This window comes from Streptopelia decaocto (assembly GCF_964273445.1).
Source record: "Streptopelia decaocto genome assembly, chromosome: 23".
In the NCBI taxonomy this organism is placed as follows: domain Eukaryota; kingdom Metazoa; phylum Chordata; class Aves; order Columbiformes; family Columbidae; genus Streptopelia; species Streptopelia decaocto.
The window spans coordinates 3,078,979-3,104,710 of record NC_138678.1 but is presented as its reverse complement, the minus strand read 5'-3'; the positions used below and the strand labels follow the sequence as shown (position 1 = coordinate 3,104,710).

General features: G+C 44.9%; 2 protein-coding genes across 8 annotated transcripts in view; one reads left to right on the top strand and one right to left on the bottom strand.

Annotated features, from left to right (window-relative positions):
- The first annotated feature begins 1,715 nt into the window (after positions 1 to 1,715).
- On the top strand, positions 1,716 to 3,123 carry LOC309449532 (interferon alpha-inducible protein 27-like protein 2A). Its single transcript, XM_082071730.1, has 4 exons — positions 1,716 to 1,806; positions 1,944 to 1,991; positions 2,318 to 2,479; positions 2,873 to 3,123. The coding sequence occupies exons 1-4, from the start codon at positions 1,731 to 1,733 to the stop codon at positions 2,965 to 2,967; spliced, it is 381 nt and encodes a 126-aa protein (XP_081927856.1). The 5' UTR covers positions 1,716 to 1,730; the 3' UTR covers positions 2,968 to 3,123.
- Positions 3,124 to 3,216: 93 nt separating this feature from the next.
- Positions 3,217 to 25,732, bottom strand: part of LOC309449531 (zinc finger MYM-type protein 4) — a 34,903-nt gene continuing 12,387 nt past the window's right edge. For 4 of the 7 annotated variants that reach the window (XM_082071723.1, XM_082071726.1, XM_082071727.1 and 1 more), the window contains 24 exons: positions 24,214 to 24,292; positions 23,525 to 23,777; positions 22,931 to 23,105; positions 22,615 to 22,827; positions 21,923 to 22,073; positions 21,159 to 21,274; positions 20,231 to 20,503; positions 19,589 to 19,739; positions 19,161 to 19,333; positions 18,642 to 18,792; positions 17,500 to 17,619; positions 17,167 to 17,204; positions 16,170 to 16,314; positions 15,442 to 15,560; positions 15,083 to 15,254; positions 13,981 to 14,034; positions 13,674 to 13,853; positions 13,409 to 13,503; positions 12,678 to 12,849; positions 11,161 to 11,312; positions 10,222 to 10,333; positions 8,922 to 9,170; positions 8,411 to 8,540; positions 3,217 to 7,561 (listed from right to left, as the gene is read on the bottom strand). In XM_082071723.1, the coding sequence (XP_081927849.1) occupies positions 7,354 to 7,561; positions 8,411 to 8,540; positions 8,922 to 9,170; positions 10,222 to 10,333; positions 11,161 to 11,312; positions 12,678 to 12,849; positions 13,409 to 13,503; positions 13,674 to 13,853; positions 13,981 to 14,034; positions 15,083 to 15,254; positions 15,442 to 15,560; positions 16,170 to 16,314; positions 17,167 to 17,204; positions 17,500 to 17,619; positions 18,642 to 18,792; positions 19,161 to 19,333; positions 19,589 to 19,739; positions 20,231 to 20,503; positions 21,159 to 21,274; positions 21,923 to 22,073; positions 22,615 to 22,827; positions 22,931 to 23,105; positions 23,525 to 23,777; positions 24,214 to 24,292 (3,681 nt within the window). In that variant the 3' untranslated portion in view covers positions 3,217 to 7,353. Of the gene's footprint in view, positions 7,562 to 8,410; positions 8,541 to 8,921; positions 9,171 to 10,221; positions 10,334 to 11,160; positions 11,313 to 12,677; positions 12,850 to 13,408; positions 13,504 to 13,673; positions 13,854 to 13,980; positions 14,035 to 15,082; positions 15,255 to 15,441; positions 15,561 to 16,169; positions 16,315 to 17,166; positions 17,205 to 17,499; positions 17,620 to 18,641; positions 18,793 to 19,160; positions 19,334 to 19,588; positions 19,740 to 20,230; positions 20,504 to 21,158; positions 21,275 to 21,922; positions 22,074 to 22,614; positions 22,828 to 22,930; positions 23,106 to 23,524; positions 23,778 to 24,213; positions 24,293 to 25,732 lie in introns of those variants that run through there. The other 3 variants (XM_082071724.1, XM_082071729.1, XM_082071728.1) reach the window with 3 other exon arrangements.

Here is a 25,732-nt window from a genome sequence, read left to right as displayed (position 1 = left end):
TACTTCTTCATATACCCATATGGAGTCGGCCGGCGTTATGGAATGTTAAGAAGTATGTATTTTTGGGCTGGGACCCACCCGTCACCAGCACCGGCCCAGGCAGCGCCTCCGGAGAGATGGTGCGTCCCTGGGGCTGGTAAAAAGGAACCAGATCAACTTGCAACTGGATTTGGTCCCCTTCAACCAGCTGCAGCGGCGCATGTGCCACAGCCCCGGCTGCGTCCTGCCCTGAGGGGACTTGGGGCGAGGGGTGGGCACGGGGAGCATGGAAAGGGGCTTTGTCAAACAGCTTTGGCTGGGGTTTGGGGCAGCCGGAGGGGCTGCACCTCCACTGCCGGCTGCTGGAAGTCCCTGCGCTGCTCAGGCCGCCCGCGCTACCCGTGATCCTCGACTAAACCCGTGGAGCTTCACCATCCCCAAAGCTGGTTGGGAAATGGCTGATAAAGCTGCAGCCACCATGGAATGGGTGCGAGGAGCATCCTCCCCGCTGCAGCCCCAGCACCTCCTGTCCCCGTGTCCCCACCGAGGGGGTCCCCACAAGGAGCAGCCCCAGAGTGCAAAGCCAGGGGTGGTGCAGCCGCTGCCTCCCGCACCGACAGAGCCAGGCAGCCCAGGTTAAACAGTGGGACAAGGACCAGCAGTGCGGGGAAAGGAAACTGAGCTGAGCTGCCTGGAAATCTGCTGTCGCGATATCATCTGAGGCTTCATCTACCAGCGGCAGTTGGGAAATCTCTGATTTGCTGGTGGACGGCGGACAGACAGGTTGGTGACATGATATGTGTTTGGGGACAGCGCCCCTTTTCCGAGGGGGGAACGGAGTGGGAGCTGCTCACCCCACTGGGCTGGCAGAGGGGATGGGGAGTCCTGGGATGCGAAGAAATGAGGGTCTCTGCTTTTGTGGTGTGGCCGGGGGGTCTTGGGGGGCAGGATAGGGTTGGGGGGGTGGCTGTGGGTGCCTGGGTAGTGTGAGGGAGGAGTGACATGGGAATGAGGGTTTTGCAGCCTGGGGTCACACATGTGCCCGTGGGAGCTTCACCACTGTTTCTCTCCACTGCACGGATCGCTACAACTATGCCGGAAGATCTGCACCTTTGGGGCTTCTTCAAATTCGGAATTGTAGACGGATGCTTGGCCGCCACACTGTCTCTGTCTGCCATTGTCAAGGATGGGCGCGTGGCTTTTGGGAAGGCGATGGCCCCAGCCAAGTCACTCAGTGAGTGGTCCCAGTGCAGTGTTGCGGGGTCCATGGGTCACCCCTGTGCACCCCATGTTTCTGTTTCCCTGGATGGTACTGGCAGCAAGGAGGGGGTCTGGGGTGGCCATGGCAGTGGGGACCCCTGGGGTCCCACCCACTCTGGGGTACCTGGTGTGGCCCCATAGGGAGGTGCGGTGGGGGGCTGCTCCTCCTTGGGGTGCTCCCCCGGGCTATGGGGGTGCAGTGGGGCCCCATGCAGGGGCTGGCGATGCTCGGGCTGATTTCTGCTCCTCTTCCCCAGAGATGGCAGAACTCTGCACATCTGTGTGGGCTGCCCTGGTGGCCATCGGGACTCTCATCGGGGCTGCCATTGGGGCTGCCGTGATGTGAGCCCCCACATTCCCCCCGGGACCCTCACTGCTGTCTGCTGGGACCCCCTGCATCTCTCCCGTGCACCCCTACCCCCCCACGCTGTATCTGACCCCCGCGAACAAACACGTCCCAAAGCCGAGCGCCGACTCTTCCTCCGGTCCTGATGCGCCCAGCAGGGGGAGCCGGGGCGGGACTGTTTCGGTTCCGCCGTCATTTCAGGGCGACGGGCAGCGCAGCCGGTAGGTCCAGCGGGTTCGGGTGGGCACTGGGCACCCCGGGGCTGCCCCTTCTCCCCCCGCACCCGGCCCGGGAGCAGCGGGGCCGTCCGAGAACGGCTTTCCTGCCCGACCCCCTCTCCTGCCTTTTTCCTTCTTAGCAATGGAAAACATCGCAAGAATGACCGTTGGAGCGGCTCTCGGAGCAGGTGAGGGTCTGGCGGTCCCATCTCCCCGATGGCAGTTGGGGACCCGGCCGGGCTGGCGGGCTGCGGCTGCTGGGGAGACTTTGGGTGCAGCTGGGAGGGAGGGGGTCGCGCTGGCCTGTGCCTGGCAATCCATCTGCACCCACTGCTGCAGCCCGGCACGGCTCTGTCCTCCTCCCAAGGATGGGGTGTCCCCGTCCCTGCACCCCACAGCCCGCACTCCCTGCTCTGACCCCTCTGTCCTTTCTGGGAGGCTGGATCTGGCGCTGGTGTTAGGGGGACATGGGGGTCCCAGACACCGCACTGACACCACCATGTCCTCCCTGCAGGATTGTTACTTGTTGGCACCCCGATGGCCGTCGGTGCGCTGGGCTTTACTTCATCTGGCATCGCTGCCGGGTCCGTGGCTGCCAAGATGATGTCGGCAGCTGCCATCGCCAACGGCGGAGGAGTGGCGGCCGGCAGCAGCGTGGCCGTGCTGCAGTCCATCGGTGAGCGGGGAGGGCACGGGCTGAGCTGCACTGGGCTCATCCCTGGAGGGTTCCGTGGGGTTACGTGCTGTAGAGCCAAACCAGCCCTCGAACCCGTCAGTGGGCTGAATCACCCAAAAGTGTGGCCAAGGGATAAATCCGCAATGTGGTGGGAACATTCAGGACTTGCCGGGGTAGGGCACCCACGGGCGTCGGGGCTGTGCAGGTGGGTGTCTGCTCTTCTGCCGAGAACACGGCTGCGGTCACCGGGAGGCGCAGGCTGCGCTGGGGCAGCAGAGCCGCTCCAGGCCGGCACAGTTCACAGAGCTCCTTGGCTGTCGCTGCCCGGTGCTCAGTCCCTTTGCAGGCAGCATCCATGCTCCCGGAGCATCACACCTCTTTCTTTCTTTGCAGGAGCTGCAGGTTGCTCTCTTGGTACCAAAATTGGGTTGGGGACGCTCGGTTCAGCAGCTGGTGCCACGCTGTTCAAGAGGAACACTCCCAAGTGATGCCAAGGAGGTGCCAGCGCCCACGGTTCTTGCCAGGCCAGGCCAGAGCCGGGAAGCCCCTGCAGACCCCCCCGCGACTCGTCTGCCCTCCTAAGAGCTGCAGATCTCCTTGAGCAATGAGTGGATTGAGCCCAATAAAGGTGCTTTGCAGGTGGGGCTGTTGTGGTGGTTGGTGTGTGGTCGCTGCCAACGTACCCGTCAAGCGCCTTGGGGTTCACGGTGGCCCAGGAACAGACATCATACAGGCAATGAGGGTGTACTCTTTTATTAAGGTTAAAGGTTTTTAATCACTTTTCCAGAATACAGATACGATTCAAACAAAAACTATTTTTGGGGGGGGTCTCAATAATTCACTTATTAATACCATACATTGAACTCTGTAAATTCTCATATAAGAAAAAGTCTTTTTAATATAGGTTATGATGCACTGGTGACCTATTTAAGTCTCTTGAAGTAACACTTTGCAGCTATATAGCACCTTTCATCATAGGGCTGCAAAGCATCCTACAGAATTTAGCCTCTTAATGCCCAAACGAGGTAGGAAAGTCTGGCCAATTTACAGGTGGGTACAACCGAGGTACAGACGGGCAAGGGACAAACATAAGGCTTCATCTATACAACAGTAGTGACGTGACGTGTACTCTGGATCCTGGGCTATAATAGAGTCAGATGCTTAATTGGGGAGAAAGTTGAGAGTTATCAACCACATCCTTCTCTTAAAGGAAGAAGCCGGGCTTGCAGCAGGTCAAAAACACCTTTCCAAATTGTTCTGGCTTGCTTTGTGGTGTAAATATGTAGAAGAGAGTATAAAACGTCCACGGCTTGTAGATCTAAGACCCTTGGTATGGGATTTGCTGGCGTATCTCGGTCAACCACGAACCCCCAGGCTCACCAGCTGCGGCTCGTGGGGCTGGTGCCACCCACAAGTCTGACCAGCGGGGAGCTGGACCGCATTTGGGTTCGTTAAATGGTGCACTTGAGGCGCATTTTGAGATGTGGTGTTTGAGGCTTTGTTAGGCTTGACTGTTTAATTGTAATAAACTCCCTCTTTCCCTCCAAGTGAGCCACAAGCTACTTCAGGTTTTGCTTTACTGAAAAACATCTCTCTGGTGAAAAACCATTAGCTTAGTGAACATTATGTCCAGTGGAAATGTAAGTAGTGTGGCTGGAGGAATCCAATGTGCCTGAGTTCCTTTGAGATTCTATGACTCACATCCCCCTCCAGCCTTGAGCACTCCCTGGACCAGCGCCAGCGCTCTCCATGGCCGCAGAATCTATTGGTGACAGTGGAAAAGTAGAAAAGCTGTTGTATATTTGTTCTTCAGCTCTGCCGGTGCTACCGGGGTTCACCCTGCAGATGAGAGCTGGGAAACAGAAGGCAGCAAACCTTAATTTTGCCTCTGCTCAGTTAGGAATGTTTAAAATAGAAGAAAAAGAGGGAGGGGACCTGTTGTGCTGATGGGAGCCAAACTGCAGCCCAGACCGCGGGCACAGTGCTGGGGGTTTGAGAAGAGCACTGCGAGGGTTTTATACACGAGTGGTTTTTTCCATTTCTTTTCTTTTTAAAGACAACAGTGAAACTATTGCACAAGGGACTAAGGACAGTTACTGAGGTTGTTACCAAAATCCAAAGATTTTGCAGGTTCTGAGGCAGTTCTGGGACCCCGGCACTGAACCGGTGCTGGTTGCACACCTGGGGAAACACCAATGAGGGACTTTGCTGCTGTTTCATTCCAAGTCTCTGAGGAGCCACCATGGAAACCCAGGGAGCACCATCTTCTATTTCTATTCCTCACACTCATCTTTGTCATTTCTCTGTCCACACTGAGACTACAGCACAATTTTTCTCCTCAAAAGAATATTTAAAGTAATAAACATTGCTGCATGGTCAACACAATTGAGATTATGTTTGATATAAATAACTTTGTCTACATGTTCAGAACTTTGATCCTATGTGTGTGTGTAATCTATACATGTATTTTAATCCTTCAAGGTAATACATCTTGTAAGTCCCTGTGAACTCCAGGCAGGCCAGGCAGCAATTCCCCGAGTCAACACACCCGACCAGAGGAAACTGAAACTAAAGCTACTCCTGTTCATTAGAGCATTGAACTGCACTGAACCTTTCTTATCTCAGAGCCTCTGAGTAAAAGAAGTTTGCACAATGATCAACGACTTTGTTTTCAGCCTATCAAGCTTAAAGTGATTTACATTTCCTTGCTGAAAGGATAAAATGGCAAATATCTCATTCCAAGTGCCTGGGAAAAAAAAAAAAAAAAACAAACTAATATATGTGAAAGTGTTCACAGACAAGAGTGAGGGTCTTCAGAGAAAGGAAAATCAGTTGCTCAGAAGATGCAAATACACTACTTTATTCTATAGGAATATTTCTCAGCTGTGGTGGTGTATGTCAGCCCCAAGGCTGCGCTCCCCACGGACACAGAAATCCCTGGATCCCCCAGCGCTGCTGCCATGGAGGGTCCGGGCACATCTGCAACCAGCACAACCCTACATGCTCATCTTTCCAGAGTTTTATTGTCCCTGAAATGGTCCATCAGCTGCCCCAATGCAAAGCAAACCAACCCAAATCCGTGCCTGCTATTTCACTACTTTAATATAACTCTGGGGAGGGCCAGGTCGGTGTTCACAGAACATGAAACCAGCCCAAAGGAGCAGCACTGAGCCTGGGCAGGTCCCTGGTCCGGATTACGGCCAGAACGGCTCCCAGGCCACGGACAAAGCAGCATCTTTGATCAGAAACGACAGACACAGGTGGGCTTTGATCAGACAGAACCAGGGGCAGGTTTACTTTTTCACATAGTTTTCTGTATTAAAAAATACATCAGTGAAATCTGTTACAGGCAGGGACAGGACTACCGAGTACACAACGTCAATAGACTACTTTTGGATTTTATTTTTGTTAAATTACTTTAGTTACTGCTAAAAAAATAATTAAAAAAACCCCACAAACAAAACAAACAAACAAAAAAGGAAATAATAGAGTTCAAGGCTGCTGATTTTCATCTCTTGAAATTTTAGTGACAAGATCAAACACCAGACCCCTGTGACAGAAGATGGCTAACTGACCAGAGCGAGATAAAAACCATACAAGTCTCTTCTTTAAAAATAGTTTGTGTTTCAAATGGATTTGTGACCACTGGTCATCAGAAACACACATCTATAGCTTGAGAAAACAGAGATACAGACGGTATTTGATAATGTCCTGTCCCCTAAACACAATGTGGGAGCTTTTATCCTCAAAAAGATGCAGTAACAGCCAAGCCTAAAAAAACATAATTCAAAAAACCTCTCTTTCGATTTCCAACACTATGACTAAGTCTCTTTGGGTGGGGTGGGACAAAACGTGGTAATTTTCTACCATAGTTCCATTGTCAGAAGTAATACTGCATCCTTTGTCGTTGCAAAGGCGGTAAGAGAGAGTGCATGGATCTTTATCTTTTGAAATGACAAGGCCCTCCGGATTTGCCTTATAAAATAACCCAAACCATAGGAGTAGGGGAAGAGGAGAAAGGAAAGCTGCCTTAAGGGAAAGAAAAACTTCCGCGCACCACAGTATTTGCTAGATTATATCGACGGACTGCAGAGCTACCGGGCTAGGGAAGGGATTGCTGCACGTACCCCAGAACAGCCGCTCTCCTGTACATACCCAGAAACATGATCGCTCGGAACTCTGACCTACAGCACCTCTTCACAGCGAGACCGACAGTGTTGCTGTGAGCCTGGACCGAGAGCTAGACTCTGGCTTTGTGTGCCCGCCTAACAGCAGCCAGAGCTGTCCCTCCACAAAGCTTCCCTGCAGACACGCCAGCGGCCTCTGCCTTCCAAACATTTGATCCCAGTTTCAAAAGAAAAAACTTATAAAAGCGCACATGTACGTGTATTTATAATGGAAGGTGTCTGCTTGTCTAAATACCACCACTTTCTGTCCTGTCCCTGTGAAGAGCTCGAGGATCTCCACGTGTTCTTTGGCAGCGCGGACCGCCAGCCAGCGGGCTGAGAGGCCGCGGGAGCCACAGTCTAGCTCTCCATGCCCAACAGTGTTATGGTAGATTTTACACAACTGTTTTCCTTAAAAACATCTCACGACTTTTAAAAATCCCAAACAGAGAAAGGATTTATGCACCACTCAAATAGGTGAGTTCATCTTGAATTTGTTCAGAGGATTTATTGGTGCCACAGGACGTTGTTTCTTGCAGCTTACACAGCTTGATTCCTTCCAGTTCCAGTTCGTACATCTACTGTGGTTCAAAATGCGCCTGCACGTGACATTGTCTTGGCTTATTTGTTACACATTTTCCAAAGGCTGGACGTATTCACAGTTTGGTGCTTCTCATGTGTATTCAAAGGAAAATACCCCACTTCAAGTTAGTCTGATAACTCAATATCAGAGTCCTCTGATTTGACTTTGGCAAGTTCTTCGTGTACCTCCCTCACCATAAGAATCCGCGTTAACATGATGTCCAAGGTTCCCGGGTCTATTGGCAACGTGGAATACCACATGGGGCTGTTGGGTACACAGGAGCGCTCGGGTTGAAGGTAAAACACGTCACTTCTCTGCTTCACGCTTTCAGAACTGTCAATGGAAAGAAAGGAAGAGCACGTAATCAGGAGGCAGCGTGAACAGTCCTACTCACAAAACGCTACGGAGAAACAGCAAATAAAACAAAAGTTACATTGAGACAACATCGCAGTGATTTAAACAGCATAATTAAAATATTTTTGTTAGTGATCTGGTTTCTCCCCCTTCAACTTAAGGAACAGTTAAATTGTTTCCAGGTCACTTAGCATTAGTTGCTTATAAAGAAACAAAGCAAGCCTGGCTTTGGAATATTCCCATTAAACAGCAAACTGAATTTTTACTGCTGCTTGCACCACTGCAGGGGCTCAGCTCTGATATATGATGAGGAGCAGGAAAATGTTTTCCCAGCCCAAGGACAGCCAAAAGCTTCTAATGATATGCAAATGAAGACAAGAAGGTAAGAAGAGGAAGACAAAGAGCCTGGCCAGCTGCTAGGCATGCCTTCCCTAAGTAATGGGACCATTTGTAGTAAGCTCAGTAGGTGCATTTTTGAGGGTGATTTATTTGAGTTTTAGCTGACACTAATGAGATGCTGTTTCATTTTGCATGTGTATTTTCTCTGAAGAGAGAAGAACATCGTATTCCACCTGCTCAATGAACTAACTGAAGTTTATATAGAAACAGGGGAGACAAAATGATTTATATCTATGTCCTTGCTATACAGTCCTTACCTCCCAAATAAAAGTTAACTTCACATTTCAGCAGGCACAAGCTATGAGCACTTCTACCTAATTCACACTTTTCCTACTTTCTTCCACAAGGAACACAATGTCAGAGCAGGATCCTTGCCCAAATGCCTGCTCTAGTCTACATACGGATCAAAAATCAAGTTCTGTCACTTACCATTTTGATAAGTAAAATTCATAGAGTCGGACTGGACATCGCAGGGGATTATCCGTATTTTCAGCCATTTCCACTGCCGTTGCGATCTCCTCATCTTCACCACGTTTCCTTTTGCCTACAGATAATTTATCTGGATACACAAAAATGGCATCACAGAAGCTCAGTGAAAAACAGCAGCTTCGAGAATCAGCCCCAGCCCAGCACCGAGTGTCGGGACAGAAACACATGGCTTGAACGTATTATTTCTCCCATGCAGGTCAACTGCTTTGATCTGCTGGATGGGCAAAAGATCACATATGCTACAGGCTGCCCACAGCCCATTCCTCTTCTAGAAAACCACGACAACTAATATCTCGCAGAAAAATATGGAGGATGTAATTTTTCTTGGTAAAGCAGAATATTCATAGCCCTGCTTAGTGTATATTTTTTCCCCAGTTCTTTTTAAAAAGAAAGGAGATTACAGTCCAAATACGATTGCCAAAATTCAGATGATCAGAAAGTGCTCACTTACCCGATTCTACCCCTTGTTTTTGAAAGGGTGGGAAAAAACGTAAATATGTCATCTTAGTATTATACTTCAGAGTTCGGGTGCGTCTCATAACATGGGCAAAGGATAGTTTCAGGTGCTCACTGACATTCTTTAGTTGGAAGTATTTGGTGTTGAAGAACAGAAGTGTGTTCAATAGAACAATAGGGGAATATGCACCCAGCTGTTTACACTCCCACAAGTGCTCCTCTTCAATTCTTGAGAACATATAACCTAGAAACAATGGGCAAAGAAAAAAGAAGAGAGTTATTGATGCAATTTTAGGGCTGTCTCCACACTCAGTTACAAGTGAACAGCTTTTACGGGCTGTGTCTAACCCAGCAGATTTGCACAATTTTCCCAAAGCAATGAAAACATTGTACATGAGCAGGGTGGGAAGGCAGAAATGAGTACAAGTAACTAGGCAGATTTCACCAGAGATGCGTGTAAGTTCTCTTTCGGCTAACCTTCTATATGAATGAACTGCATACCAGATCAAATTCAGACCTATCATGAGCAATTTTAATTCCGATAAAACCAAGAACACTGCATGCACAAACATAAGAGGGAGCGTGGAGAACCAAGCTGTGGAACAGCGTGACCTTCCAACACCTGAAGAATGGAGAGAAGCATATAAAGGAAGATTGCGGACACGAGCAGAATCTCACTAAGTTCTAATTTCACTGTATTAAACCACAGTCAGCCAACTGCAAAATGTATAATTCCTAAGACAGGGAGCATGAGTTTAAAATCTACCATTGTTATATACAAATTGCGATTATCCTAAGTCAGTCAGGAAAAGGAGATATGGAGGTTTATAAGAGATTTGTGAAAAAACCCCATCACTGTATGCAGCAGCCTATAAGTAATTTGATTAGTCCTGTATTAAATAACAAGTTCATTTTCTAAATGAAATACCAGTGCAACCGTACATGGTATTTGCGGTCACTCATCTCAAATACTACATACAATCCTGGCTACCTGTATTCAAAAAGATTAGGTAAAACTTGAGAGAACTAGCATATTGACTAATGGAATGGGAAGCTTTTCTGTCAAAGGAGTCGAGAGGTTGATCAGAGGCAAAGATATATTGAAGTGTAATCTGTAACTGGGATGGACAGACATGAAATCCATGCTGCTAGTCTAGCACAAACAATGACATGGTGGAGAAAGAGGAGACTAGTGGGAATGCCTCAGATCTTGTGCTTCTCCGTGGCATTGAGAAAATAGTAATTTATAATACGGCTTTGTCATGCAGCTACACAAAACAAAATAATTGTCCTACCATTTGGAAGAATTGTAGGTTCCCAGATTTTCAAAAGTTTTGTAAGTTCAATCATAAACCTGGAATAGGGCTCGGTAAAAATGTTATCTATTCTACCATTCTCAAACAGGTACTACAAGAGAAAAAAAGGAAGACACACAGTTTGAGATTATATAACAATGCAGAGAAGATACAGGACATCAGATTATTTTCTTTCCTTATGTCCCAGTGTCTTATGGTCCAAAACACTTTGTTGAAATCTTTGGTAAGATATCAAATGTGCTGCAGGGACTGGGACCTCCCCAGTTTGAAATGAGAGATCTAGGCAGCTGTTTTCTGAAAAATCATCATCCTCTAAGTGTTAAATATTCTTGAAAAAGGTCTGTCTATAAAAGACAGAGTAAAAAACTCCACATGGTAATACCTCCTGGCAATAGATATAGGCTTAGCATTCTTAACTACAATGCTATTATTCCCATTGTTTGAGTTTTTTCTGTAAATATTGCCAACAAAACAGGCATCTGCCTGGCCACTGATGTCGCTCAGTCTTTGCTGGGTAACCTCTTCCATGGAAACTCATATTTTAGTTGCATGATGTTCTTCTATCTTAGATCTAAAATATTCCATCATAAACCAAATATTTCTGAGGAGCAAATCTTTCCTATACATGAAAAAGGATCAAAAAGGTACCAAACCCAAAGACTTGTGTCTAGGTAGAAACACCTAGCCCTCCACACCACCTTCCTCCCAAGTGCAGAAGCAGCCTGTTCACTCTGATCATAAAGAGGTCTAGACAAATGAGTCAAATATGGGATTAAGACAGACTAAAGGTAAAGCACAAAAAAGCCATTCTTGCCTCCTCTACAAAATCGAAGTAGCTACACGGGACTATGGATATAAAGCATAAATAGCAGAGCAAGTTTTGTATGTTCTCAGCAATACACTAATTCTCTGGGTTACCTGCTGAATTCCAAGGCACAAGTATAAGATGCTGTCAGGATCATATTTCTCTCCATTTGGTCTCCGCACCTCTTGAATAAACTGGCACAAGCCAAAACTCAGCTCAGCGAAAGTGCACGAGAGAATGTCCTCCTTCAGTTTCACAGGGCGAACTGTGGCCAAGAAAATTATTAGAAAAATTAACTTAATTAAAGAGATTAAATCTTCACACATTTCTTATTAATGTGGGCAGAACTATTAAACCTTCTCTCTCATACATGGAGTACCTCATACAACTAAACTTGTGAACTACTTCCTATCTGTTGGCTAACAATTCTGGCAAGTTTCTTTCCAGCTGTGAAGCCTAGAAATAAGGTGTTAAGTTTTTAATGTTGTAGCACATAATGTTTCTTACAGCAAACAGTTACGCTGACAAAGAAATACTTTGTGCATGTGTTAGCTCCAGTATAAGTTGGGGAATGACCTATTAGAGAGCAGTGTAGGGGAAAGGGACCTGGGGGTCCTGGGGACAGCAGGGTGACCATGAGCCAGCACTGGGCCCTTGTGGCCAGGAAGCCAATGGTACCTGGGGTGGGTTAGAAGGGGGTGGTCAGTAGGTCAGAGTTGTTCTCCTGCCCCTCTGCTCTGCCCTGGGGAGACCACACCTGGAATATTGTGTCCAGTTGTGGCCCCTCAGTTCCAGCAGGACAGGGAACTGCTGGAGAGAGTCCAGCGCAGCCACCAAGATGCTGAAGGGCGTGGAGCATCTCCCGTGTGAGGAAAGGCTGAGGGAGCTGGGGCTCTGGAGCTGGACAAGAGGAGACTGAGGGGGGACTCATTCATGTTTACAGATATCTAAAGGGGGAGTGTCAGGAGGATGGAGCCAGGCTCTTCTTGGTGACAACCAGTGATAGGACAAGGGGCAATGGGTACAAACTGGAACACAGGAGGTTCCACTTAAATTTGAGAAGAAACTTCTCTCATAAGGGTGACAGAACACCGGACCAGGCTGCCCAGGGAGGTTGTGGAGTCTCCTACTCTGGAGACATTCAAACCTGCCTGGACACCTTCCTGTGTAACCTCATCTGGGTGTTCCTGCTCCATGGGGGGATTGCACTGGATGAGCTTTTGAGGTCCCTTCCAATCCCTGACATTCTGTGATTCTGTGAAAAAGATGGAGCCAAGTCGGTGTTGCCAACTTAGAATTATGGCCAGGTAATAGTTCAGTAAAGCTCTGCACAAAGCATCTCTTCTACAGGTGAATTACTACATGTAAATGAACATAAGCGGAGGTTGAAAGACTAACATTTGTAATGCCGAAAAGAAATCTGGTATTTTAGAGCCTGTTTTAATAGGTAACAGATCAATTAGGAATGTAATAGCTATGATTCTCAAATGCATAACAAGACCTATGACAGTATTCCACAAAATATTTTAAAGCTCAGTAATATCAAATCCTAATTTTTATGTGAATTACATATCACGCCAAGCGCTCTTCAACTAAGTACTTCTGTTTCCACCGAGAGAGAAAAAATTACCTGAAAACTTCAGGTCCCCTTGGTCCTCCTGTGCATTTTTCCATTGGACCCAGTTTTTCCAGGCGTTTACCCCATACATATATTTTAGGGTCATCCCAGAAACAGAGCATCCCGGGTAGGAGCCCTGCATCAGATTCCGCGGCTCCACAGAAACTACAGACTTCTTCCGTCCCTACGGGCAAACAAATCAATCAAAACAAATCAATATTTAATAGGCTCTTCATCTAGGGATGCTTAACTTGCTCTCACATATAAAGGCTCACATGATAACAACATCCTGCTCTCGTATGATAGAATCTGAATGAATATATATGCACCTTTAATATGTGGACAAAACCACATTTTACAGAAAAGGTGCAACAAAATACAATAATTCTCACTGTGATAAATACGCACAGAAATACATTCTTCTCTAGGTACACAAGAAAAAGAATTTATTCTTTCCTGTAGATTATGCCACTACTTAAAGGACATCTATTTTGCATTTTTTTGAAACGATACACATTTGAGAAATGGTCTGCACTAAAAAGAGCATTTATTCTACCTAGTTGCAGAGTGGGAGGAAAGAAAATCTTATCTCCTATAACAGAACAGGCAAAAATACACAGCAGAGTTAAATCGAATTCTCATTTTCACCCTGGAGCAGTATTTTCTTTCTTCTGAGAATAAGCATGCACATAAAGTTATTGCTTCAAATGCAAGGATCTTGCATTCCAGAAGCGTTTTCTTACCCGTCTCTTTGGCTGTGGGAAGCCATCTCTGTGTCTCCGTCTTGCTCGAGAACGTGACTGCAAACCCAGTCCTTTACTGAGAGGGTCAAATGAGTCTGAAGTCAAATCAACACCATTAAGAGTTTAATGAGATGATTTAACAGCCCAGGTAGAAGTGTCACTTAGATACTACGGAACACCTTACAGTTGTCAAGGTACAACGCTTACTCAGAAAATTGTGTGTACTTTTATACAACAATGCATTTTTTCTTCACGTTACACTGACCTGATGGAAAATCTGCCTCCAGGTCCTGTTCCACGTCACCTTTGGAGAACTGCTTCAGCTCGGGGTCTGGCTCTGGCAGGGCGTTCGACCTCAAGGCGTAGTGATTTAACTCATCCTCCCAGCTGTGTGGAGTGGACACCGCTTCTGATTCAAGATCTCCACTGTAGGTACTGCCTTGGTCTGAAAAGAGAGTGATCAGATACACCACGTGCTATAGGAAAGGGCAGACAAAAAGAGGAGTATACAAGAGAAAATACAGCAGGATCCAAGTCCATTTGCCAAAAAAACAATAATAAATCTAACTGACCTTTCTCAAATATCTTGGGGTCCAGGAAGAGTTCATGTTCAGATGTTTGAGATCCTACAGAAAAAGAAAGAAACTTGTATCTACAAATGACTGACAGCTTACACAACTCACACAAAATACTGTGAATACCAAAAAACTATGTAACTAGGTCATAATACTAACACACAAGATGTGTCTTCTCCTCCACTAGAGCCCTCCTAACAGCTTTCTACCTTGGCCATGCTGTTACGGCAGAAACAGAAACACAGAACTAACCCATGTTTGCTTTTCCAAACATTTCCATCCCTCGGTGTTTGTTATTTGGCTCATCTGTAGACACGTAAGATATTTTGTTCATTTATTTTCAGCTCGTTCCACTCCATGGGATGATCACTATCCAACACCCTCTAACTTGCAACACCCTCCAAGAATCCACCAGAAAAAACCTGACAGGAAAATATTCTTGTAAAGCGGTAGCTCTCTCTTCTCGACTTTGACTCCTTCTGCTAATGCATGATGTGCTGATCTGGAGATTATTACCTCCAGCAACCTTTTACTGTCAACAAAGGTCAAACCAGCACCTAGGATCAGGGAAAGGGAATGCAAAGACATTTAAGGCACTGTCAGCGCTTGGTATCTAATGTGGTTTCTGTGCTGAAGCGTAGCTCTACTGAATAATGACTGATAAACCTCTGTGAAATTACAAAAGCTTCAGAAAGGTGCAAGTACAACCAGCACCTGAGATGGGAACTATGAAGGAAGAGTAAATTATGCTTAAAACATGTTTTCAAAACAAAGAAGACAATATTGTACACTGAAACAAAATTACCTCCGAATATACAGTTCAGCTGTAAGCTGTAGGCCCAAGAAGACCCCTTGTTTTAAAAGAGTAAGTCATCAAAATTGCTAGGACATGACAAAAGTGTTATAGCCCAGTCTAGGCTGGCACTTTACCTACATGAACACTGTGGAAAATAGATGTTAGTAAGACAACAGGACCATTTAACATGCCATGTGTACTTGGGAAGCAGCCAGCACAGGCCCTGCATCTACTTCTCTCTGTTTTATATGAGAGGACCTTCATCTCACCACATTTAGTTTCCTTTTTGAAAACACCACATACCACCATGAGAGTGTGTTTTTTCTTTCTCCTCATCTTCTGCAATCATTTCTGCCATCTGAAGGAGATCAGCTTCAAACGGATTCGCAGGAACCTTCTCCTTGATATCCTGAATAGTTTCAATGATCTTATCAGCATTATCCAGGGTAGTCGGGAAGAGCATGGGAACTGGTACCTATGGAATGCATGAAGGGAAACAGCAGACACATTTAATCTTACATACATTTTAGGACTACAAAATTTAATTTTACAGTAAGTCCAGACTGGACAACTTGTTTCATTTCTGCAACAATGCTACAAGCTGGTAGAACCAGAACTAAAGACTGGAAACCAGTTCTCTAGTGAACTGAACTATAACTTACAGGTACTGGCATCCCAAGTGGAACTGGTGTGTACTGGGTGTAGAGGTGAAGGGGCACTGGCACGAACACTGGTACAGGAACAGGTACCACAACGATCTGGGGTTGAACTTCTTCTTTTTCTATCAAAAACAGAGCAAAGCAAAAACTGTTTAATCATATGACTATCCAGTACACTCCAGAGGTGACAGAACAGGCTGCCCAGGGAGGTTGTGGAGTCTCCTTCTCTGCAGACATTCCAACCCGCCTGGACACCTTCCTGTGTAACCTCATCTGGGTGTTCCTGCTCCATGGGGGGATTGCACTGGATGAGCTTTCCAGGGCCCTTCAACCCCTGACACTCTGGGATTCTGTGATTCTGAGTCTGCTCTTGTGCCTTGTGCTGTGAGAGCACAAATCCTGTCCTGAGGAAAACAAGTTCCCTCTGTAGCATTTCGCATGTCACTCTTCTATTACACTTCATTTTCACAGTTAAGATGATCGCAAACTGCTGAAGATGAGTTAAAGCAAATCTCAAGACTCATCATACATGAAGCGCTGAGGCTTTCAAAGAACAGCAAATGTTTTACATCTTTAAGGCAAACTGCTACTTGGAAAATACCACATGACAATCTCAAAACTATTTAAGGTTTTGAAGAATATTAAAAATATTTTCTGATACATAAATCACACATTAGTCTCTCAGCTGCAATAGAGGATTTTACAAAATGGGTAGGAGATGAGATCCGTACCTGTCTGGCATTCTTTGTTTTGTGTGTGAGGTTTGCATGAGGTGGCCTTAGTCTGTGTGATTGGCTTGCACAACAACGCTTTGTTTTTCAGAAGCCTGGGTGGTTGTGATGGTGGCAGCTTTAGGGCATCTGTCTGAGTACTAGCCTGTTCAGAACAATAAAAATGAGCGCAGTCAGTACTGGTTTGAAGGATATAATAAGATTAGTATTTTTTCCCTACTACGGGACGTTGAAGAATTTAAAAGTCTCTTTGCTGATAAGAATGACAACTTAAAAACTATTGCAAAACCAGCTTGTTAATGCGTTTGGTGTCTTCGCCTCTATTTTAATCAAACAATAGGCTTTTTGTTAACAGTGCAGTGAACAAATCTGCAAGAATGGCTAGCTTCTCTAGTCAAATAACCTCTCTAAACTTTTGACCTCAGAATCTTACTGACAGCAAGAATATAAAGAAGAGTTAAGATACTTTTGATGACTAAGAGTCTGGCTGATACAGATACCCCAAACCCACGGTAAACTGATGGGAAACAACTGAAAATGAAGTTAAAAGTGAACACAAATGCTGGCAATATCAGTATCACATCCTGAATACACACAGACTGACTATTCCTGCTTGTACTAATTTCAAGTCCTGCTAACTCTATCTTCCAGTAATGCATTCAAATATAAGGATCTGTTTCATTAGGGAAAATTCGTACTCTAATCCATAAATGACACTTCAGCTAAAAGCAAGAGTGTCAGTCTTCCAGAACGTGAGAGCTACATAATAAAATCTTCCTATCGTCTTAACGTATCTAATCAATCTGTCAGTGGACACAAAAAGACTTTTATACCATAATTTTTAAAAAGGCATCTGCAAGCTGGATGAATTTTAAATCCCAATAACACCCAGAAAAAGCAGTTACAAAAATGACAGCGCAAAAATTCTTGGATACTTTACTTGTTATTGATACAATCTGGGCGAAAGTGAGAAAAAAGAGTCTCTCGTAAAACTTACATCTCCTATTATTTTTGCTGTCACAGTAGGGACTGCACCTGTAAAAGAAAGAACCATACAAGAATAGTCTGTGTATTTACCAGCAAGGAAAATAACCCATATTCTGTCAAGGTCAAGAAAAAGAATTCCCATTAAACCCCATTCCCTGGTGTGTGTATACAAATTTAAGTCATTATTTATACCTAGGTAAAGGAAGGACAAAACCATAACCATCTGCATTGACATGCAGCATAATGAAGAAGTGGCTATTCTCAGTGGAAAAGGTCCCTGAACAAATATAAATGTTCGAGAATAGAGATTTATAAATATAGACACGGTATTTAGCAGTCTCACCCTGTAAAACATTGTTGGAGTTAACCGTGGGCTGGGCAGCAGGGGTGCTCGCAAGGGACACCACGTTTGCTATGACGGGGGTTGAGTCCTTTCTCAAAGAAGGGGGGCCTGAGGAGGAAGCTGGTGCCGTAGAAAGGTTTGACGGACACAATGAACAGAAGAAAAGTAAATTAAGCAATAAGATAATTTACAAAATGGCATTTCTGAAACGACACCCACCCTCCCGATTTAGCTCCAAATGAAAAAGCCTGCTGTAAGCAGGAGATGCGCACAGAGTTCCAGAGCTGAATGTGGCCTGGCGCATACTATACATTTCAGTTAACATTCTTTAGTGCTTGTCGGGTACCTTACTGTTGCAGTCACCATCACTCAGTGGGAGATTATGCCCCTCTTTAGGATCAGTGCTATTTCTGCCCTTTGTCTCGCTTCCTCTTCCTGTCTTTGTGGGCCTTTCTTCCTTTCTTCCCTTTGCATTTCATTCCCTACAGAAACTCACAGTTCCTATTCCTGTGGGCTTCATTCCCACCCTCCTTCCCATTCCATCTGCTAAAATAACAAACAAGGAGACAGCTACAGTGCACATTGATCTCAGCATTGGTACTTCAAGAATCAACACTTAATGACACAGAAATGCTACCTCTTCATATGCCTACAGACTACACAGAACTGGCTCTTTTAAGTGCACATATGGAAGTCTGTATTTACAACCATTAAGTCTACTAATTTCACCATTTTGTTGTTTTTCTTAAATGAACATTAACATTCTAAAATGTCTGGCTATGTGTTATGAAGCACAGGACACAAGCTAGGTATTTAACATGTCTTTAATGGGTATCAGTACATTTTACCCCACTAAAATGGGCCTTTGTTTTCTGAAAGCGACTGAAAAGCAAGTGCTTTTGTTTGCTTCATATACCAAACCTAGATTGTGATTTTAAAGAACAATCTCATTTCATACCTGCAGAAGTCTGAAATTGTCTGAAGGAAGAGAGAGATCTAAACCTGAGCCTATGCAATGGCAATGGGCAATTCCCCCCAGTAGAAGATATATCCTAAAAAGTTCACTGAATCAAGTTTCCAAATAAAAGTTCCTATCACTATCACGCACAGCAAAAGGCAATACCACTCCCAGCTTGTTTTACCTGTGTTGTTTGGGGCTGGAGGGTCAGAAACACTTTGCTGATTACAGAACAACAGAATACAAAGCAGATTGCAAAAATGCTTGATCTCCCCTTGCCATTTCATGGACTCACTGAGTTTACCTTGTCTCTTACAACCATCACACTTCGCCATCTAGGAAAACAGAGCGAGGGAGAAATTAAACACACTTGTAAAAAGCAACAGGGAGTATCATATAAAAACCTCTTTGCACCCCGCGCAGCCAATATAGTGTACAGAAATCTGTCAAGAGCGCATCATTTTTACAGTGTAACACAAAGCCGCAGAACATTGTGTCTGTCTTCCCACAACCCATATTAGGTTTTCTCTATATAGAGAACTGGTACTCAAAAGTTAAGAGGGATTTACTCATCTCTCACACATGTGCAATATGTGCAAGACACAGAAGATAACTACAGCTAGTTCACTTGGCTCCTAACGTACAAAGGTTCTTTGCTAACACATTCATATTCTAGAGGATGCTGGGTGAGAATATTGCTTACCTGGTAAAACAAAACCGTGAATTTAGACATGCACTCCTCTGAGCAAAACTCCTCCATTTTTCCCCCAAAGTGATTCTGGACCAGTTTGGGGGAAGTCTGTAAACAGTAACTGCACATTTTACAGTGGTTTCCCCAGCGCTTAGCCAAGTCATGTTTATAGAGCAGTTTACAACCTAAGAGAAAACAGCAAAAAAACCTTCAATATCAAAATGACATTTGCTCGGCACTTCTGGTTCTTGTATTTAGTTATGTCTGTAATAATTTGTTGAAACATACCACGGAAACGTAAAGTGTGAACAAATTCTGTGTTTCTAAACATAAAAATGGTGTTCTAACCTAAAAGTAGGTTTTTCTTAGTATTACAAATAATTTTAAGGCAAAACACGTCTGACTTGATTTGTCCCAGACGCCGTCTTGCCCCTTCTTACCTTCACTACAGAACGGCTTATCTACGCCTGAGAATCGCACTGTCTCCTTCATAATTTTCTCAATTCTGCAGTATTCACACAAAGCCATGACACTGCTCCTCTTCTTATATTCATCGCAGCAGGTCTTCCCACAAAACTGGAACATTTTACCCTGCAACACAGCCAGAATGTTTTGGGTTCAGTGTTTCACGTCCCACATAATACGTTTTTATTGTTAATAAAAACTCAGACGGATGTTCATGCTCTTGGAAATCAACAACAGGCAGCACTAGCAGTCAGTCTCCCCATTTAGCTTTATAATAAAGCACAAATTTCTGCAGAAAGCTCTCAGCAATGTGCTTTGTCCTGGAACTAAAAGGATTACTTCTGGGACCAAGAATCAAGAATGTGCTTACCTAGCTAGGTAATGATAGGGTTTTGTTTTTTTGGAGTGTTTTGGGTTTTTTTTCTATTTAAAGATCAAAGAGCTAGTATCAGTATTAATTCTGGTAATGGTTAAATAATACCAAAATCAGTTCCAAACTCCTCCATACCAGGTCACAGTAAGCACCAGATCACTACAGAGAGACCACTGCAGATAAGCTACAGTTTCTTAGGCTTCTATTGAGAAATACGAGCCAGAAAAGCTCCAGTCATTATTACCTTGTAGTCAAGCAGTTCTGGTTTGGTTGCAAACAACCTGTTGCAGTGCTGACACCTGAGTTTTACAACAGGGCGGGCAAAAGTGACTTGTTGGGACTGGGCAGCCAGTCTCTGGAGCCCGGCTGCAGCCGAGCTGCTCATGGAGCTGGGGGACACCGTGGAGGTGGTGCCACCTGCCGAAACCGCTGCCCCCGAGGGAATGCTGACAATAACTTGACCTTGTGACAGTGGTACCACTGCAGAGTTCATTCCTGTGGGCTTGTTGAACAAATTCTGCAGGAAAACAAATTGAGGAAGACACTTTATTTTACATTACAACATATTTTACCCAATATCACAGAATCACAGAATCAGAATCACAGAATGTTAGGGACTGGAAGGGACCTCGAAAGGTCATCCATCTCATGGTCACTGCAACCAAGGCAGCCCTCAACCTTTACCACTTCAAACAGACCCTCCTTGTCAGTGAGGATGAGGTCCAGCAGTGCTCCTCTTCTAGTCGGCTCCTCCACCCTTTGCATCAGAAAGTTCTGATCAAGGCACTGGAGGAACCTCCTAGACTGTGGCTGCCGGCCGAGTCGTCCTTCCAACAGACATCAGGGAGGTTAAAATCCCCCACCACAACCGGGGCCTGTGACTGTGATGCTGCTCTCAGCTGTCTGTAGAGGCCTCATCAACTTCCTCACCCTGATCTGGTGGCCTATAATAGATGCCCACAATAGCATCACCCTCGCCAGCCTGCTCCTTAATTTTCACCCATAGACTCTCAACTTGCTCCTCATCCGTGCCTGGACAATACTCAATACATTGGAGTTGCTCTCTCATATAAAGAGCAACTCCACCACCACGCCTGGCTGGGCTGCAGATATTCCCACCATCGATTTATTATTCTACTAATTCAGCTAAGAAGAAATCCTAGAAGTCACACCTGAAAAGCTACTACGCAACTGTAGCTGCAAAAATTGCGTATGCTCCCATCTGACATAGCCAAGTGATACTGAGGGTTTGCTGAAGTTTTACAACTGTTGCACTGAACTTGAACACCTGAGGGCAAAACAGAGAAGAAAAAGTGATTTATGTGACATCAAGTTGTACCGCAGGTAATTTTGCACGGTGCATACAAAACCAGAGAATCTGAATGACAAGACAAGATACACACGGAAGCCCAAGATAAAGTTTTACAGATTCAGAAGTGGACACTGCAGCTGCGGTGCCTCTTGTTTGCCAGATCCTTTCATTAATCTCCCAGTATCCCTAGGATGTCAGTAAGCATTTTTCTGTTTTACAAGAAAAATAGCTGATGTTTGCCTAGCTCAATGCAACATTAGGCAGAGGTAACTAAGGCAATCACCCTGGAGAACAGGCGCAGAAATGTCACAGCAGTGGTATGGCATATGTCCACAGAAATGGATTTCTCCAGCTGGGAAACCCACCAGCTGCACTTGCAAGAGCAGAAAGTAGATTTAAGGTTTATTATCATGTTTAAGTTCTCTAAAACAAAGCTGAGATGGCTGTACTGTTAGGTTTATCTATGGTAGGAAGTCCTTATGTTTAGTACCTTCCTTTAAAATAAAAAAAGTCACCTTCCACCCACAACCCCCACAAAAGAATATTTGCCTTAATTTTCAAGACAAATTAAGTCTGGATATGAGCTACATTAAACTATGCTTCTGAAGAAAAGGATAAAGTTACCTGTAGAAGTAACCAATTTCACTCTATACGCTGACAAGCAGTTAACAGAGCAAAACAGTTCCGTTTTTCCCAAGGTGTTTGTGCACTCTACCATCTCGGCTGAAGATCTCAAAGACTTACACAGTGTGCAAGGTGTGATTTTAGCTGACTTCTGGGGAAACACGGAAATTCGTCATTCATTTGAAACTTAATATTTTTATTAACCTGGAAATTAATCACTAACATATAAAACGTGTATAGAAATCCCTGCCAGGGTCATATATCACAGAATCAAAGAATGTCAGGGATTGGAAGGGACCCCGAAAGCTCATCCAGTGCAATCCCCCCATGGAGCAGGAACACCCAGATGAGGTTACACAGGAAGGTGTCCAGGCGGGTTGGAATGTCTGCAGAGAAGGAGACTCCACAACCCCCCTGGGCAGCCTGGGCCAGGCTCTGCCACCCTCACCGGGAACAAGTTTCTTCTCAAATTTAAGTGGAACCTCCTGTGTTCCAGTTTGAACCCATTGCCCCTTGTCCTGTTACTGGTTGTCACCGAGAAGAGCCTGGCTCCATCCTCGTGACACTCACCAGGGACAGAAGATATATCTTAGACCAAGATAGTAACTGAAATAATAAACTAATACACTGGGTGTTTCATAGAACACCCCAAATCTAATCACAGGTATTTTTAACGTTCTGTCAAAATATACCTGCTTGTATGCTGACACACATGCTGAACTGCAGAACTTTTTTGACTGTCCCTCTATCTGAAGCACGTGGCATTGCCCAGAGCCGCTGTAGCAGTACCCTCCACAATTCTCACAGCAGTTCATGGTCAAGTTGTTAGCCGAGCGGAACTTGGAGAAGCAGGCATCGCTGCACAGCTTGTGCACAACATTCTGGTAGTTTACTTCGTGTCTGATCTGCAAGAACACATAGCAAGAATAGAAAGAATATGTGTGTTCTTCTCTGAGACAGCTAGTTGTCCTGATCTAAAGGAAAGAAGAAGAAGAAGTTTGCAATTACCACTGCATTCTTCTGGCACATGCTGCACTTGGTTGAAATGCTGTTAGTATGAATAGTAACAACAGGTTTCCTTTTCAGTTCATATGTAGACAGACAAGACTGGCTGCAGAAATCCTTACTGGCGTTTGTATTGTCAAACTGGGCAGTGATTACATCCTTTGGATTTAGAATGTCTCTATGGAAAAAAGAAAAACAGATAAAGAATTAACATTAGTTTCATGTCAACTTGCTGTCCTTTCTGTTTCTGCAGACTAAACATTCTCTAGAAGAGGGTTTGGTTGGTTGGTTGGTTGTTTTTTTCCCTGATCTAAGTACCTGACTTGATTTTTTCTTTTCCTATTAGGAAAATAGGTAAGAAGTACGATTCTCAAGTAGATATTTTGTGAAACATTTTGTACCTGGACTTTAGAGTGGCCTACAAACACATTAGGTTGTATCATTAAATCTTTTCAAAAGGAACTTGGAAAAAATAGCTGTTTTGCAGAGTCTTTACTAAAAAATATTTAGAAAGCAGGATAGGTGGAATAATTCCCTTTAACAATGAAAACGGCAGCTGTAATGTTCCTACTAGAACAAATGCAAGCATTGTCCTACTTTGAGCAGCTTGAGCAGGTTTTCTTGGTAGGAGCTGGTGGGCGGGAGGCTGGAGCGGTGTATCCAGTGAGGCACAGTGTGGAGCAGAAGAGCTGGGTCGAGCCTTTCCGCTGGTATGCGGTTTGCCCCTTCTGCAGGATTTTTTTACAGCCCGAACAGGAAACCCGAACAGCTGTGCTTGGAACTGAGGGAAGCATTTTACTCATGCCAGAGGACGCCACAGCAGGCTGGAAACCTGATGACAGCTGTGGAGCTAAAAAAGACAACCAAACAAAAAAAACAACACAGAGAAAACATAGAGTAACTGTTATATATGTATTACACATCATTCGCTTCTGTGCAGGGGGCAAGGACAAAGCTTATGACTTCATTTGGGTTGTCAGGGTCTAAGGGAGAATTAAATAGCAGACGAACTCGCCATAAAGATATGCCCTGAGCTGGTTTTATGCATAGCAGATTATTTCAACTCCTCTTAAGACTGAGAATGCACTTTCAACATCCCTTTCACATTCCATTTTCCTATGCCTCAAAAATACAATTATTTTATAATCTCTGTTTCTAAAACAAACTTTTTTTTCTTCCTACTGGGATCAGACATAGCAAACAAAATGCAGAACAAACTGCAAGACTATTTGCAAAGGTGATATATTTTACAGATTTAAGTAAAGTTAGTCTTGCCTATTCCTTACCAAGAGGACTGCCACTGACTGAAAATACAGCACTGATTTTCAGCTCCCCTTCCTGAGTTTTTGGCTGTTGGCCGTACTCCTAAAACAAAGGGAAAGGAAAAGGAGAACAAATACACACATGTAATCACAGGTGACATGATTTCCATTCTTTCATAATGCTGTATTGAATGTCAAGGAAGAGCGAGCCTCTTAAGCCTGCTCCAAAGCCAGGCTTACTGTGTGAGCAGCGTACACCCAACCCGCTCAGGGGCTCACGGCAACTACGAGTGGGGTCTTGTGCAGCCGTGGAAAAACACGGCCAGTGCTCCAAAACACCTCGGAATTCAGCCAAAGCTTAAGAGAAATCTCTGCTTTCCTCTCACACAAACTTTCCATCTACAAGTGCTTTGCAGTCCTTGCCCCTGCTCTGTGAAACAAGCTTAATCTTCACATTCATAGGTGATGATAATGAAATAGAGAGCGGGATGGCGAGCAGCATTCTGTACTTAGCCATCACTTAAGCACCTTGGAGGGGTCTACGGTGAAGGTTCACAGCAGTTAAAATTTTAAACTGGGACAACACGGTTCTGCCCCACCTCTCATCCCGGATCAGGATGCTGCTTGATAGCACTAAGTCCTTTTATTGCAGTCTTTTCCTTTTTTTTGGCCAGCTTAGCTGCATGAAGCTGGGCTCGCTAGAGCCAGATCGTCACGGTCCCTGCTCAGACTGGCTTCACTGAGAAGGGAATAAGCTCACAGCTTCTACAGGACGAGCAAATCCCTCCAGCCAGCCGCGTGTGGAATAGCTGACTACTATAAATCACCAGCGTACTCGCCAGCAGCTATTCACGTTTGACACTGTGCTTCCTGCCCGTGTTCTGCCTAGAAAGCTGAACCACAAAGCAGCTTGCAACACTCTACATGTAAATCTTAGGCTGAAAAGCATAATCTCTTGGAACTACAGAGATGATAAGATTTAACCTACTTATAGTCATTTGCGAGCAGTGAGGGCAGGATGTCGTGTTATGACCGAGCTAAACTCGCAGTTGCTGTCTGGCTGTAAGGTAAAGCCAATTCAAAAGGACTAAGCAAAATTAAGCTCTCTTTTCAGCGGCACAGGACTGCTCCCTCAGCTTACGCCGTCTCCTAAATCACACACTAACATCCCCAGAATATATGCTAAAACTTAACACTTCACTTACTCCTGGGGGAAAATTACAAGTTTCTGTACCGGGACAACCAAACTATTTCCCAACAGGTTTGCCAGGAGAACAGTATTTGTTCATCGTGTGAACCAGCAGACGGAAACAACGCCTCGAGAAGCTTTTAAGCTGTGTATAAGCCTGCTGTGATTATGGGTTTAAAGCATCAGTTTTGGGTTTTTTTTAATATTACAATTTTAAAACTAGTTATTTGCAGAAATACAGTTTTTAAGCATTTTAACTGCGGTTTTATCCTTAGTGCATATGGAGGCAAATCCTGACATCAACTGTGCTTGATCAAGCGTAGTTTTACAGCAGTGTAAGTGCTGGAAGCCAAG

Bases quoted from the DNA above. Each gene is read 5' to 3' on its own strand.
- LOC309449532 (XM_082071730.1), top strand. From the start codon at position 1,731: ATGCGCCCAGCAGGGGGAGCCGGGGCGGGACTGTTTCGGTTCCGCCGT. The intron at 1,807-1,943 runs GTAGGTCCAGCG...TTTCCTTCTTAG, and splicing joins GGCGACGGGCAGCGCAGCCG to CAATGGAAAACATCGCAAGA. The intron at 2,480-2,872 runs GTGAGCGGGGAG...CTTTCTTTGCAG, and splicing joins GGCCGTGCTGCAGTCCATCG to GAGCTGCAGGTTGCTCTCTT.